General features: G+C 35.1%; 1 protein-coding gene across 4 annotated transcripts in view; it reads left to right on the top strand.

Annotated features, from left to right (window-relative positions):
* ESYT2 (extended synaptotagmin 2) overlaps positions 1-15929 on the top strand; it is a 60441-nt gene that overhangs the window by 33971 nt on the left and 10541 nt on the right. The window contains exons 8-15 of one of the 4 annotated variants that reach the window (XM_087946400.1): positions 453-573; positions 1671-1847; positions 2491-2573; positions 3196-3244; positions 5093-5182; positions 6895-6990; positions 10637-10738; positions 13845-13907. In XM_087946400.1, coding sequence (XP_087802526.1) covers positions 453-573; positions 1671-1847; positions 2491-2573; positions 3196-3244; positions 5093-5182; positions 6895-6990; positions 10637-10738; positions 13845-13907 — 781 coding nt within the window. The remainder of the gene's footprint in view (positions 1-452; positions 574-1670; positions 1848-2490; positions 2574-3195; positions 3245-5092; positions 5183-6894; positions 6991-10636; positions 10739-13844; positions 13908-15929) is intronic. The other 3 variants (XM_026680947.2, XM_087946399.1, XM_026680948.2) reach the window with 3 other exon arrangements.

Raw genomic sequence — 15929 nt, 5'->3', positions numbered from 1 at the left:
TAATAGGCTGGCTGTTTGCTGTTATTTTCCTTCCTAAATAATGGAGACAATCCATAGCCTTTTTTTATGAAACACTGAATACCATTATAAGCTAAATCACGGAAGTATGTAAAAGATGATGATAAGTCATAGAAGACAAGGACAGGGTGTTTTCATAGGTCGGCTTGTTGTAAAGTTTGTAAGTTCTATAGCTGGTTTATGAAATGGAAGATGAAAAGGTATTGAAGAATGAATATATTGATGGTTTGATATCCCAGACAATTTCCCCCACCCAAAATAGAAACTAGACTGAGCAGAAGATTAAACTGAAATAGAGAATTTCAACTTGCATATTTATTTTCCTGCCCTGCTAAGTATTAGAAGTGTAGCTTGCGTGTAATTGTTTTGATAATGGCAGCCTGTGTAATTAATACTAACCTTAAAATAACTTCATTGATTTTTTTTTCATTTAGTGGATTATCTGACACTATAATACTAGATATAATATCTAATTATCTAGTACTTCCAAATCGAATCACTGTTCCTTTTGTCAGTGAAGTGCAGATTGCTCAGTTGCGGTTCCCCATACCAAAGGTAAGGTTTTTAACATAATATTTTGACATAACAAAATGTTCGTGTATCAAAACATTTGCAGAACAATCTCTGACAATAATGGTTATAAAAGAAAGCTAGATCTGAACAAACAATACATTTCTGGCAGCTAGGTAACGATTCTTTGAATGTTGGCTTTTTAAGTTATTATTGGGCCATTAAATTTCAAAACAACAGTAAACCTCTTTTCTTTCTGCACCATTGGGACATTTTGTCTGGACACTGTGAATTGTAATCAGTTGGGTGGGTTCTTCCAGTTCATTTAAGAAATGCTAATCCCAGTGGTTTCTCTTCATCCAGACATTTCCATGGCAGCATGAAAGAAACTCTGGAAAAGGGAGACATTTCTGAATGCCTGTAACATGCAAAGTATTTGGTTTTATTGGTCTATGTAGTTGATTTTTCAGATACATCTAGAAATTGTTGGGGTTTTTTTCCCGGACTCATTTCCTACTATTATTAAAATTATGACGTAGATGTATGTAAATAACATAAAATTCATGACAACTTATCTCTGTGACATTTTTTTCTCCTTTATCCTAGTCTCAGCAATGTCCACAAGGCAAAGGCGGGCACAGGGGCATCAAAAAAGTAAAAATGGAGATTGCAATGTTGTGATTAAAATGCCACTCCCTTAGTGCATATGCTGATGTCACACATGTGTACAAAGAGTGGGGAAGAGCTTCAGTTCCACTGCTGTATCTTGATGCTTTACACACACACACACACACACACACACACACACACACAGAGAGAGAGAGAGAGAGATTAAAAGATAATGTGCAAATATACAATTAGAAGGAAGATTAGTGCAAAGATACAATTAGAAGGAAGTATGCCTTTATTTATTTTAGTTACTCACTACCTGCATAGGTTTAACAATTCATACCTACTATATCTAGCCTCCAAAATAATTTTTAAAAGTCAATTTAATACTGCTATGACTAGTCTCCATAATAAAGAATAAAAAAAAAAATTAGTTTCCAATCTAGAGAATTCATTGGAAAACGTTCAGTTGTGCTGATGATACTTTGTTGCTGAATGTTGTATAATGGACAACTTTTCTTGCCTCTTCTCAGGGTGTACTAAGAATACATTTCCTTGAAGCTCAGGATCTTGAGGGAAAAGATACATACTTAAAGGGACTCGTTAAGGGAAAGTCTGACCCTTATGGGATCATTCAAGTGGGAAATCAAATTTTCCAAAGCAAAGTTATCAAAGAAAATCTTAATCCAAAGTGGAATGAAGTTTATGAGGTACGAAACTACTGCCCAGTATTAGTTTTGAAAAATGTGTTTAAGCGTTTAGATCCTTCAAGACTGATATCATATAATTCTACTATAAATACGTTGGTCTTTAATTATTATTTTTAACTGTTGGAGAAAAATATTATTGCACTTCAGTAGAACAGTTCAGATAAAACACCAAGCTATGTTTAGTATAAAAATGAGCCTTGGGATACCTATATGTTCTTTCTCACCATGTCTCTAATTTCCTCATCTGTGATTTACTAGCAAGTTGTAATTTCATATTAGATCTATACCATAAAAATTGTGGAAATGCCAGTAAAGGAATGGTTTGGAATGAATACTATAGTAACTAATACTAGACTGAGGCAAGAGAGACTCAGATTAAAGATCCTGTTTAGTCATGGACATTATTGGGTGATTTTGGGCTGAGATAGAATAACTAACCCAATCTACCTTTTATAAAATTTTATACATTTTATAAGATAAAGATGAGGATAAAAACCCATGTGTGCTGCCTTGGGCTCACAGAGGAAAGAGGCTTCCTAAATTAATAATCTGTTAATGTTTTTATCTAATTTAAAAACATTATAATCTAAGGCTGAATTATTTATTTAGGCTGAATTAGCTATCTTGTTTGTTATATTTCCAGGCCTTAGTCTATGAACATCCAGGACAAGACTTGGAGATTGAACTCTTTGATGAAGATCCAGACAAGGATGACTTTCTAGGAAGGTAAGTATCAAGCCATTTGCGTGTCTTTTTTAAAATTAGAAATCCTATCCTGGAATCCCACTATCCAGATCAGTCAATAAATGAAAGAGTAAAGGTAAGCTCTAAGAGTCAGAAAGAAGCTACCAGATAAATATATTTCCAATATTACCTGGGTGTATGCAAAATTCTGTGCCTTTGAAAAGTTATTAATACTTTTGGTAGAAACATTTTTAAAAGTTACCATATGAAAAGAAGGCAAAGCAATATTGATTGTAGTAGAGATAGCAATTCACAGCTCTAATTAATGCACACAGTTTCTTTTTCATTTTGAATATACAGTAGGTTTGGCCTTTACTACATAAGAATAGACAACCACAACACTGTTTATCCTTGCTTCTCTTCTCCCTCCCTCCCAACAAAGACCTAAACTTTTCTGCAGCAGATCCTACCATTTTATTCATAGTTCTTAAAACAAGATAACCTTTATTTCATATTTCAATCACATATCCTCTTTTTTTGTTTAGAATTGCTTTTTCAGATTTTTTTTTCTAGTGTGTTCACCATTTTGCTGCTACAAAATTCCAGCTTCAGGTTCTGTAGTTCAGATAATGGTCTTCTAATGCATTGCATTGTGTTTTTTTAGCCTGACGATAGACTTAATTGAAGTTGAAAAGGAACGTCACATAGATGAGGTAAATCTCTATTCAGCCTGGGGAGGACAGTGACAAGGAAGGTTCATACAATAAATCTGCAGTGCTTAATCATATATTGGATCTGGATCACAATTTCAGTAAAGACTTCAGATTTCCTTGAATAGATTTTCTTAGTTTGATGATAGCATTTTGTGTTAAGAAGTGGAATTGAAGACAAAAGCCATGGGAGTGGAATACAAACAGTCCTCTTCTTATGGCCATAAGGAGCCTGCCCATCATGGTCATAAATCATGACTGTCATAAAAAGGGCCAGTCATGTGACCACCTTGATTTTATTACCTTTTTGCAGTGGACATTAATCGAATCTGCTGTTAAATGAATCCATGGTCATTGAACAAATAGCAATAGCACTTATATACTGCTTCACAGAGCTTTACAGCCCTCTCGAAGCAGTTTACAGAGTCAGCATACTGCCCCCAACAATCTGGGTCCTCATTTTACCTACCTCAGAAGGATGGAAGGCTGAGTCAACCTTGAGCAGGGGTGTCAAACTCAAGGCCGGCCCATGGGGTGCTTAATTCTGGCTCATAGGACAGCAGTGGAAATGGCAAAGGACCGGCCTGTAGTACCTCTGCCAATAAAAATGAAGCTTCAGGCCCCGTTTTTGGCCTGAAGTGCCTTCTGCAGCCCTCTACCAGCAAAAATTGAGCCCACGGGGGCTGCGCATGGGCCACCCAGACTCCATTTTCACTGGCAGAGGGCTTCAGGAGGCTGTCCAGGCCAAAAATGAGGCCGGCAGAGAGCATCAGGAGGCCATCCAGGCTGAAAACAGGGCTGGAAGCAGTCTTCAGGAGGCTGTCCAGGGGAAAAATAGGGCCTGGGGGCGGCACGCAACCCCTCCCCCCAGGTTCCGCTTTCTCTGGCAGAAGGCGAGCAAAACAAACTAAAAACAAAACAAAAGGAGAAATGTTTCCCCTTTTGCATTTGAACATCAAGAAGGGACAGGAAAGGAGAAAGGGAAAGAGGAAACACAAAGAAAAAGATGGGAAGAGAGCAAGGAAGGTAAAAGAAGAGGAAAAAGAAGAAGAAAGGAGAATGAAGGAGGGAAGGGAGGAAGGAAGGAAGGAAGGAAGGAAGGAAGGAAGGAAAGTAAGTCCTGCCTTAGCATTTGGCCACCAGCAGATGGCAAGGCTCCTCTGGAGGACAAAGGTTTGGCGCTCTCCTGGTCTCACCTTTCTCCGCTGGAGACAGTGGATTGCCCCAGCCCCCGACACAAGTGATGTTGAGCTGGCCATGTCCACCTTGCCAATGCCCCCCCAAGGTCAAACACAACCCTGATGCGGCCCTCAGTGAAATCGAGTTTGACACCCTGACCTTGAGTCTGGTGGGAATCGAATTCCAGGCAGTGAGCTGAATTAGTTTGCAATACTGCATTCTAACCACTGCGCCCCCACGGCACCGCAAATGCTGTGGTTAAGCAAATGGTTTGCTGTGGACATGATTTTAGCAAACACCAGAAATAAGTGCCAGTTTTTGGCAAAATAATTATAAAATGTGGTAATATCATTGCAGGATGCTGCAAACGGCTGTAAAAGTTCCTGTTAAATGTGTTTTGAAGTGTCCTACACTAAATATTCAGATGCTTAATTCTAAAAAGTCATTGTATGTATTTTATTATGAAATAATTTTACTATAGTTTTCTGGGTGAAATGCAGGAATCAGTACAATTTTCGATAAAATGTTTTTATTCTGTCAGGTACAATGCCTTTAGCTGTTTTCATATGAAGTGTCCTTAGTTAGCTTTGCTCAGGAATTTGTATGTAATGTTGGTAAATTTTGCAGCAAATGGCTTTGGTTCTTACTATACTTTATGGACTTTCCTTACAGTGGTTTACTTTGGACGAAGTCTCCAAAGGAAAATTGCACTTAAAACTCGAATGGCTCACATTGAAGCCTACTGTTGAAAATCTTGACCAGGTATATTTGTCTACTTTTTTTTCTGCATTTGAAGAGGCTGTCATTAAAAATATGTCGTTATATGTATGGTTGTCCACATTCGTTTAGCTATGCTCTATTTCTAGAAGAACACAGAATAAAACCAAATATTTATTTTAGGCAAAAAATAATAATCCAAAATTCGCTTAGCAAGTCAAAAATAAGGGGCTTAATTAGAAAATGTTGCTTTTCAACCTCTGGGAAAGAAATGGCAGACAGAAAACTGCTTGGCAGAAAACAGAGCCAATGACTTGTGGCAAATGAGGAGCCAGGGAGTAGCTGGCTCTTCGATAATTTCTCTCTGGACAAGGAGAGGACTGGAGGTTGCCCACAGATGCTCCACTCGGCTGCTTCTCATGAGGAGACTGCAAGACTGTCTTTGGTCTATTTGGAGCTCTGGGAGATGAAAGAACAACCATCTTGCTTGGCAGCTTTGAAAGAATTCTAAAACTTGCATATTTTTGTAATCACTTTTGGAAATTGTGTGTTAACTGGTTTTCATCTGTTAGAAATCTTTGGATGAACAAGTTTTCTAGCACTAGGTGAGTTTTAACTTCAAGTTTAAGAACTTAATCTTTTTAAATAAACAGCAAGAGAGTGATTAAAACTATGATTTTTTAGAAAGTTACAAATGAACTAAGGATCTAGATAAATCTAGATAGAAGTAAGATTTTATTTTTACTTATTAAATCCATATGCTGCCCTCTCACCATAAGGAATTAATTTTAATCCTTTCTCTGGGAAAATGAATTTTTAAAATGTTTTATTTTAAAAAAAATCAAAATATAAAATTTTAAAAATTGGACACTAGAAAGAACTAAATACTACAATTAAAGGAGAAGAACACTCCAACTAGACTAATAGAATGAAGCAAAATATTTTAACACTGGACATACTGAACAATACTTTTGAACAGTGGACCCAGAGCTAATTATAAAATCGCTACCTCTATACATAGATTATGTCTATAAAATATTATGAAAAGAGGAACTTAAGAAACTCAAGTACTCAAGTGTCCTGGAAGTGAAAAAATTTAGTCCCTGAATTTTGCAGAAAAATACTATACTGGGTTTTCGTATTCCCCCATCTCCCATACAAACCATTAGTACTTCAGGCAAAGCAAAAAGCATTCATTAGGGGTGAGTCAAGCCTTTATATTAAATACAGAAACAAATAATATATTCAATATTTATTTTAGATCATAATGGTGCAGTGAATCAAACAATAGAAGGCATTGATTCTAGATAACATTCCACAAATGGCAAATTTATGGTTTATGTCATTTACTTTCCCAGTTGAGCGTGTTTCTTAACACTTGCAAGTGCATTCAAAGACTTCAGTATTCACTTTGCTTTTCATATCATTTCTCATATGTAGAACCATTAATATTGAAGAATAATTCCATGGACTTTTAGAAATAGCAAGAATAAGGCAGTGAAAACATTCTCATGTTGTGGAATTTCTTTTCAGCTAAGGAATTTTTATTCAAATCTAGTTTAATTCTGTTTGGAAATAATTAAAACATTTTACTTTAGGATATATGTTGGCTATCTTGTTCTTTGATATATAAGATGTAGTAATACTTAATTTTAAATTATTATGAATGATTTTGTTTGCATTTTATAACTTGTTTTCTTTTTAGTTAGAGATAAAGCATGAAACTAAAGTTTTTAATGATACTTTTATCATTTTAGGTGCTAAAAAGCATTAGAGCTGATAAAGATCAAGCCAATGATGGGCTTTCATCAGCATTGCTTATTCTTTATTTGGATTCAGCAAGAAACCTGCCAGTAAGTTTTGGGTGATAATGAAGCTTCTCTTGAGTGATTCTTAATTTTCTTCGGTCACACATTACTTACTACTGTGCCACTTTGCCCCACTAATCACGTTATGTTTTAATTACTTTTCCTCATGCATTCCATAACATCGATAATTTTCTATGATAAGCATACCTTGCTGCTAAATTTATTTTGCAGGATCAGTAATCTAATCACATTCATAGAACAGTGCCATTTTAATTTACAATAAATTTACAGCATTAATTAATGTGGTACTCTTATAAACACATTTTGTGAACAGTTGTGAAAGGAAAAATAGATAGTTGGTCAATTCCAGCTTCAAGTGAATGAAATACGCTTCTAAATCTAGAGCTATTGTGCTGCAGGACATATGTGTGCATATTTGCATTCAAGTGGTGCCTTTTCTTTTTATTAAGGGTAAAATATTTAAAATCCAAACAATATATTCAGTAGGATGATCTGAGCAAGGAAGAATCATGCTTCATTGTAGCAAATCAATAGAGATAACCTAAAACCATCTTCTGATGTTGTGAATTGCTAATGAAAAGGACTTTTTTTTGCTATTCTAGATTGTTTTTCATATACATAAATGTTTGAGCAGGGTTGGTGTGAATACTTTCCCACATATGCTTGCAAGCTTATAATTAAAAGATCTGTTTACTGTCCCCAAATAGAATTTCCCAGAATAGCTGTTGGAAACACCTTTCACTTTGTAAAAATAAAATGTGCCCACACACACTGTTCCGATTGTACAGATTTTTCATTTCTGTACAGAGAGAGAACCCAAATATGTATAATTGTAGTGCTTCATGGAAAATTCCATAGATTTAAACTGTAAATCATGGTATCTTTTAATACGTTTTATCCTGGACTAAATAAAAAATAATGAATGGTCCCGAAATAAACCCAAGGATGTGATGTTTGTAATGAAGCATACATTTGCCTTCTTCCTCTAGCCTTTAAGAAGAAAACGCCTAATGAAATTTATTAATGTGGTTTGAAGATGAAATATTAGACAAGGATCAATGGTTGTCATAAAGTTTTCTAATTATGATTTTGCCATTTCAACAGAATTCCTCCTGAACACTAGATAAAGTTGTTCTTGTAAAGCTTTTCTATTCTTTCCCTTGATAAAAAAATAACATTGAATAATCATATATAGGTAGTTCTTGGATTACAATGATCTGTTTAGTAACTGTTCAAAGTTACAATGACTCTGAAGAAAGTGACATGATTAGATAGATAGATAGATAGATAGATAGATGAATAACTTTACTGTCATTTTGAATGTACGCTAATCAGCATACATTAAAGTGAACTTTAATATACACTACATAAACATGACAAAATACATACATACATACAAAATTATGCCTGTACCCACATATATTATTATATGACACAGAGAAACAACACACACACACACACACACGGCGAAAAGAAATAATCCTGCAAGTTTACAAGATGGATGGCATAAGGAACAAAGCTATTACAGAATCTAGTACTCCTGCTATAGATACTCTGAAACCCCCTCCCAAAGGGGAGCAACAGAAACACCATAAAGTGGGTATGTGGAGTCTCTTAACAATGGTTAAAGCCCTAAGCACAAGCAGTATCCTGAATAATGGGAAGCAAGCTTTCTATAATCTTCTCATCTGTCCTTATAACTCTCTGTATGGACTTTCTATCTGAGGCACTGCTGCCACCCAACCAAACAGATACGCAGTTTGTTAAATGCTCTCAATTGTACCTCTGTAAAAAGTGGCCAGGACAGAAGGAGAAAGATATGGTGTCCTTATCCAATGCAGGAAATGCAAGCACTGGTTTGCATGCTTCACTAAGGATGACATGTGGAGAGACCAAATTGTTTTTCATATGACCTTATGATCCTTATGCATCCTTATGATAATGTGATCAAAATTTGGCTGCTTGATAACTGGCATGTATTTATGACAGTTGCCGTGTCCGGAGTCATGTGATCACTTTTTGAGATTTTCTGACAATGGGGAAGCCAGATTTATTGAACTACTGTATTATTAACAACTGTAGTGATTCACTTAACATCTATCTTGCTTAGTAATGGAAATTCTGGGCTCAATTATGATTATAATTCAAGGACTACTTTATATATTCTGAGAAGATCATATCCTTGTCTTAGATCTTTTGTAACCTCCAAGCCAGAAAAAGGTTGTCAGAGTCATGGATCAGTGGTAAATAATGAAGTGGCAACTCTTCTTGGCCTGAGATTAATCTCACAGTTATGAAAAGTCCTTTGGAAGGATGTGTTTCAATTCTTACTATGCCAATAAAAATGTTAATACAGTGGAGCCCCAGGTCGCAACCGTAATCCATTCCCAGACTCCGGTTGCAACCCAATTTGGTCATGTCCGGAAGCACGACTGACTGCACATGCGCGCAGTCAAAAGAAATTTGAATCGTGGCCTGATTCAAAAATCAGGTGGAATCAAAAATCAGGAGCATTTGCGACCTGAGGTTCCACTGTACCATATTTTTCAGACTATAAGACTCTCTGAAGTATAAGACACACCTAGCTTTTTGGGAGGAAAACAAGAAAAAAAATGTGCCTCTGCCTCCCAGGATTTGCAGGGAGTTCCAGGTGGCGGGGATCAGAATGGACTGAAAATGGGGTCTACTGAGGTTGAAAATGGGATGCGGAGGCTGAAAATGGGGCTCCCGTAGGCAGCAATAGGCGATCTCTGCAGCCTGAAACAGCTGATAATCGGGAGGCCGATCCAACCGACAATCAGCTGCTTGTGCTAAATCAGGCTGTGCTGAAGCTGACCAGGCTGTTTGCTGTTTGCTGCAAGGAGGCAAATTGCTGGTAGGCAGAGGCTGAAGGTTAGGGGCAATTGGGCGGGGCTTTGGCAACATTTGCTGTATAAGACGCACAGACATTTCCACCCACCTTTTTTTTGGAGGGGGGGAATTGCATACACCGAAAAATACAGTATATCTTTGTCAAGACTTGCGGTAGACAAAGTGAGATCTATGGGTACCCAAGCGTTTCTGCAGTTCAAGAGGTGCAATCTTGGATTTGTTATTTGTTATAGTTTTATTTTCATTTTATAGCCTGGAACTCTTGAATAGAATACTGTTGTTTTTTTAAAAAGTCAAGAAACAATATATAATAATGGGCCTTATTGCATCATAATCATCTGATAGTATAACATAGTTAAAATTTCCTTTAAAAAATGAAGCTTTTTCCCTTTGTGCAGAACGGATACAGAATAAGGTTAGAGCACAAGTTCTTTATATTCGGAAAATCATCTTTTTTTTTTTTTTCATTTACAATGGTAGTAACCTTATTGATGTCTGGTATAAAAAGGTGGTGCATGAGTATGCTAAAAAACTATTATTGAAAAGTGCAATTTTGTTGTGCAAGTGGTATCTGCAGCTAAAACGCACCCAAATTGTAGTAGGGAGCAAAAAATTACCTGGAAATGTCGATAAAGCTAGATCAATAATGGAAAAAAGTGCTGTTGGTTTATTCTTTCTTCATATGATTTTCAATACTTCAGTTTTCTGTATCTATGCTAATGGTAAAGTTGATTGAGCCCTCAGGCTGCTAGAATCCCATGACTTTCTGCTTTCTCCTTCCGTTTGCATTTTCCTAAAGAGTATCTACGAGGGAAAATTTGGGTGTGGATACTTAAAAGAGAGGAGAGCATCGGGACTAGTCTTTTGTGAAAATACTACCTCAGTCTATAGAACACTATTTGTGAGTTCTCAGGTTTATGTGTTCCTTTCTTTTAAAAAAATAACCTTTTTAAAAATAACCTTGGTGTTCATAAACCCACTTTGCCCTAACATTGGAATGGAGGAGCATGCAGTACTTTGTTTTTTAAATGCATGGTTTAGAAGTTTCTATTGTTTTCGCTACATTTTCAGTGGTGTACTTAGTTTAGCTTCTCAGCTAAATTTGCTAATTTTTTCAGAGACTAGCATGCTCAATTATCTACCTGAAGAAATGTGCTTGCAGAGAAATGAAATGGTCTTGAATTGTAAAAATCGACAAACTTTGTAATTGTTTTGGAAAGTAAGTGCAAGTATTGTGTGTGGCATATGTAAGGGCCCAGGAGGTCTTTAGTTTGGTTCAAGTTGCATAATTAAAATTGGAATAATATGTGTTACAGAAAAAAAATACACCTTCTTGTGCAGCCTTTTGTCATTAAAATATGGACTCATAAGTTAGGCGTATCCATCCGAGCATATTAAAGTAGATTTTGCTGAGAGATAACAGCTCATGCAAAGACAGTCAGTAAATCTCACAGGCAAGTAGAAATTTGAAAGAGTTACAAAAATAAAATAGGGGTTGTAAATTCATATTGTATAATCATTTCAAGCTTGCAAATCACCTATGTTCCTATTTTATGGCATCTCATTATTGGGTTTACTTTGAGAATCTTGATTGTCTTGAATTTCTGAAATCAGTGTAAAAACAAACCTGGATGTGTGTTTGATTCAAGTTGGAAAGATTCAAATGTAATACCAAAACAGTGTGTCATAATTAAATTCTCATATACTCTTATTTTGCTATCAGTCCTTAAATTTTGGTTCCAGTGTGTTGTTAAAACTACCAACTCTATTAAGGCAATTGAAATGATGTGTTAACAGAAGTGAAGGTTGATCAGAAAAAGAAACTTTTAACAGCAACTTGACCCAAATTAAACTTCACCTTGTCTTTTTTTTTTTCTTTGTGGAACTGGAACAGTTCATTCTCTTTTTATAGCTTAAAGATTCCTTAATAAGCATTATGGTATTTGCATGACAGTGGCATGCAAGCCGCAAACATCTCTGTCATCTGTTATTTTTACTCTGATACCGTTGGCTCCTCTTCATCAAAAGCAGCTATGGTGTTCCTCCTAAATTGAGAAGAAATTTTTAAAAATACAATCGAGGCAAAATTTCATGGCAGTCTTGAATACGTCTATGTGAGACCCTCTCTAAAGAAAGTATTATAGCAAGAACCATTAGGAGCTGAAAATTAAATGCTAAGAAGCGACATGGTAAAAAAGAGAGAGGAGACTTTTTCCAGTCTAGGCAAATAGACATTCAGCATAAAACTACTACTAGCCGAAAGCTTTTAGAAGCACAAAGAAAGGGAACTATTTCCAAAAGCACATTATGCTGCATCAAGTTGTTACAATATTTAAGTAGCCAGCCAAACAGAGGATACAATGAGCATACCTGGTTTACTTTTTTTTAAAATAAACCTAAGGACAACTTTAGAGAAGAAAACAGAGAGTCCTTGAGTTATGATTGTAATGAAATCTACCAGCATGGTTGTAACTCGTGACAATCATAAAATCGGTCTGTCCCGATTTTACACATTTTATTTGTGGTGGCTGTTAAACAAATGCTACAGTCATTAAGCAAATCAATTATTCATCATGGGTGCAGTTTTGCTAAATAAATAAATAAATGTCATTTTTCAGTAAAATCGGCATAAAATGCAGCCCAATTATTGCAGGGCTCTGCCAATGGCCATAAATGCATCCCTGTTGCTGAATGCCCAAAATGCAGTTATGAGACTATATGAGTTATGTACAGTTATGTACTGTATGTGACTGTACAGTTATGAGGCTGATAATTGGAACTGTCAATCTGGATTATAAGTACTCCCCACTCCCGGTAAATCTGTCAAAACTTTGGTTGCTAAGTAATTGATTATAAGTCTAGGATTAGCTGTACACAGTACACCTCTGTTTAAAAATGAATATCCATAAATTTATGATACTATATTTTTTCCTGCCCATCTGACCTTATTTTTTTAAAGATTTGCTTAATTAGAGAAAATGGGGAGCTGACGCACCCCAAAGCAAAAGTGCCAGCTTTTAGTTCATCTTTATAACAATAATGTTCTCAAATAAACAGCCTGCATGAACTTTCTTGAACTAAATATGGGGTAGGAACTTTATTTGGAAGTGTGGCTTCCTGCCAAGAAAGCAAGCAGAAATTTTGATAAAAATTTCTAATCTAAATCTAAAAAATATAGAGAGAACTTAGGCGATTAAACAGAGTGAAACAATATAGAAGTAAATTCATTCTTAGTTAAAAGCTTAGTTAGTGGTCAGCAACTCTTTCAGTCCATCAGATATAAATTTTCTGGTAATTTTTGGTATAATGTTTCTGCCGCATGATGTATACTATTGAGACATACGTACAAGTTTATAACATTTTTCCCATTGAAAACAAGACAAACTTTAAATAGTTATTCCGGAGGACAGAGAATTCCATCTCTTTTCCTGTTTTGAAGTAGCTAGCATGCTTTGCCTAGCAATTTAGCTTCCATTCTATTTTTTTAAGCTGGATTTAACTGTCTATTCCATCTCAGAAATTTTGGGACAAAATGAAATTCTAGAATCCCTCTCCCTCTCTTTTTAAGAATTCCTAATTTCTTAAATTAGTTTGGTAGTGCTGTAGTTTTAATTCGTTATAGTTTGCCTGCTTTACTGTCAGGATGATGCCGTTTTTCTGAAATAAAATTAGAAATTGTTAATGAAAATTATCAGCTGGGTAGATCTATTCTACTTTTGGTATCCATATTATCAAATCAAATGTAATGGAGCAAAAAAGTTACTGCAAATAGGAGAATCTTAGCCTGTCTGGAAAAAGTCAGTGAAATATTATAATTAAAAATGGAATAAGAAAAAAGGGGTTTATCAAGTTACTTCATATATATTAATGTTCAAGCATTTTTCTCTTTCTTCTGAGAATGTTTGTTTGGTCTGCCATTGTTGTCCTGTCCTTAATTAACCAATTGGAACTACTTCATCGCATGTCATATTAACCCTCTGTATGTTCATTTTCTTCTGGTTTAAAAGCATAACCCTTTAGATTATAATCCAGAAGCCTTGAAGAGGTCTGCTGTTCAGAAAGTCTTAAAGGTAAAAGTGATACTATTTTCCATTTAAAATCACAGACTTAAATAAAGACTCTGAGCTGCCAGTTTGGTCTAGTGGTAAAGGCACCAAACTCAAAACAAAACCCTGTGAGTTAGCCATGAGAGCCATTTGGGTGACTTTGGGCCAATCACTCACTCTCAGCTAACTCATCACACAGTCTTGTTGTTATGGGGAAAATAGGAGGAGGAAAAAGGATTAGATATGTTCACCACCTTGAGTTATTTATAAAGATTATAAAGGCAGTCCTAAAAAATTGAAAATATTAAGTATTTTGAATTCCAGGAGATATAAGCTTAGTGTCACAAAGTTAGATCAGGACTCAATAACATTAATTTGCCTGTAAGTAGAAGGCATATCCCACCAGTGGTTGCATTATATAAATTATAAAAACAAATAATATTTAATTCTCATAAGCAATTATTTTTTAAAAGTTGGCATTAGAGAGCCAGCTATAATATTACTATTAAACAAATTATTTAATTCTTCCAAATTCTTCCATCCTACTGAATGTCCAAAATATTTTCAAAAGCATGCATTTATTAAACCTGTTGATGCTTTTTTTTTTTAACCCAGAATCCTTGATCCCTTTTTAATACATTTGCTGAACTTGGGAATGTAACTGCATATTGGCAATCAAAATCTTCATAACAAAACTAATATAAGGACCACTAAGTCATCATGAAACACAAACCCTTCGTAGGCTTATTAATTCCATCCCTTTTCTTTCAGGATCACCACTGTAGATACAAGCATGGAATTAAAAAGACAAATTGCCAGTGGAAAATTAAATTTAGTCCTGCCACTAATGTGGAAAGTAGGAGCAGTACTTTTTTGAAGATGCTTACAGCACAGAATAGCTAGTTTATAAATTGTGCAGATGCATAGCTCAAAATTGCTGCTTGAACTGAAAGACTAGCTGTAAGCAGCTATATAGACGGTACATATCTGTTTATCCCTACCTGTAGAAAACTTAATTGGTACCATATATATAAAAAAAGAAATGTGCCTCCCAGTTTCCTGAAGCAAGAAGTAAGATTTGAATCTTACTTCTGTTACTTTTAGAAACAAGTTCTGCTTATATTAAAGGGGTACTGCAGTATTTTCTGAGAGACATTTTGTCTGTCCATCAGTTTTGCCTTTCAGTAGTAAATAAATTGTCTGAGTTTTACATTTGGAAAACCAGAAATTGGTAAAGTTAAGAAAAATATAAATAAGAAATAAGTATCTGAACAGGTCAATATCTCAACAGGCCAAACATTCAATAAACAATACATCTTACCAAATAAAGGTATGATTAAGAGCCTCTTGCATACATATTCAAAAATACGTAATATAAGACAGGATGATATTGGTGAAGATCCATATGGCTCATATTTTACCCTTGAAGATAATTTTCAGAAATGGAACCAACTTGGGAGAAAATCTGAATGAATTTTCTGTCAATTTAATTTTTTTCACAGTGAAAAGCAAATTGTTAGGTAAACTAAATTAAACATGGCTTACCCTTTAAAAATTCAAAACAATATGTGTTGAGATGAGAATACCCATGTCTTTAATCTGCAATTTTTGTCTTAACATTGTTTTAACTTCTCCTTTAATCATGTTACTTTTTTTGGAGTTCTGTTTATAAATTAATTATTAATAATTTAATTAATGTATTAACAGCATTGATAGATGCTTCAGATTAACTTCTGTAACTCCTTAACAAAAAGTATTTATCTGAGAAATTGGTAGGTAGTCTATTAACAGACATTCATCATCTCAGTTCTTTAAAATTACTTTTGTGGTTCTAGTAAGAAAACTAGGTAAACTTATAATAAAAACCATAGCATATCATCTCTTTTATTATCCTCCAAATGTTTTATAATTCTGACATTTTGCTTAATCATTCCATATATGTAAGATTAGCTTTCTAAGCTTGCATTTTCTCCATATACCCCTTTTGCTTCCTGGCTGCAACATTCATTCATTTGTTCTGATGTTGCTTCATTAATTTTGGGGGGA

This window comes from Notechis scutatus, chromosome Z, assembly GCF_049901735.1.
Source record: "Notechis scutatus isolate UNSWTSFEM ecotype Mainland chromosome Z, rNotScu1.2, whole genome shotgun sequence".
NCBI classification, from domain to species: Eukaryota; Metazoa; Chordata; class Lepidosauria; order Squamata; family Elapidae; genus Notechis; species Notechis scutatus.
This window is presented reverse-complemented; position numbering and strand designations above follow the sequence as displayed.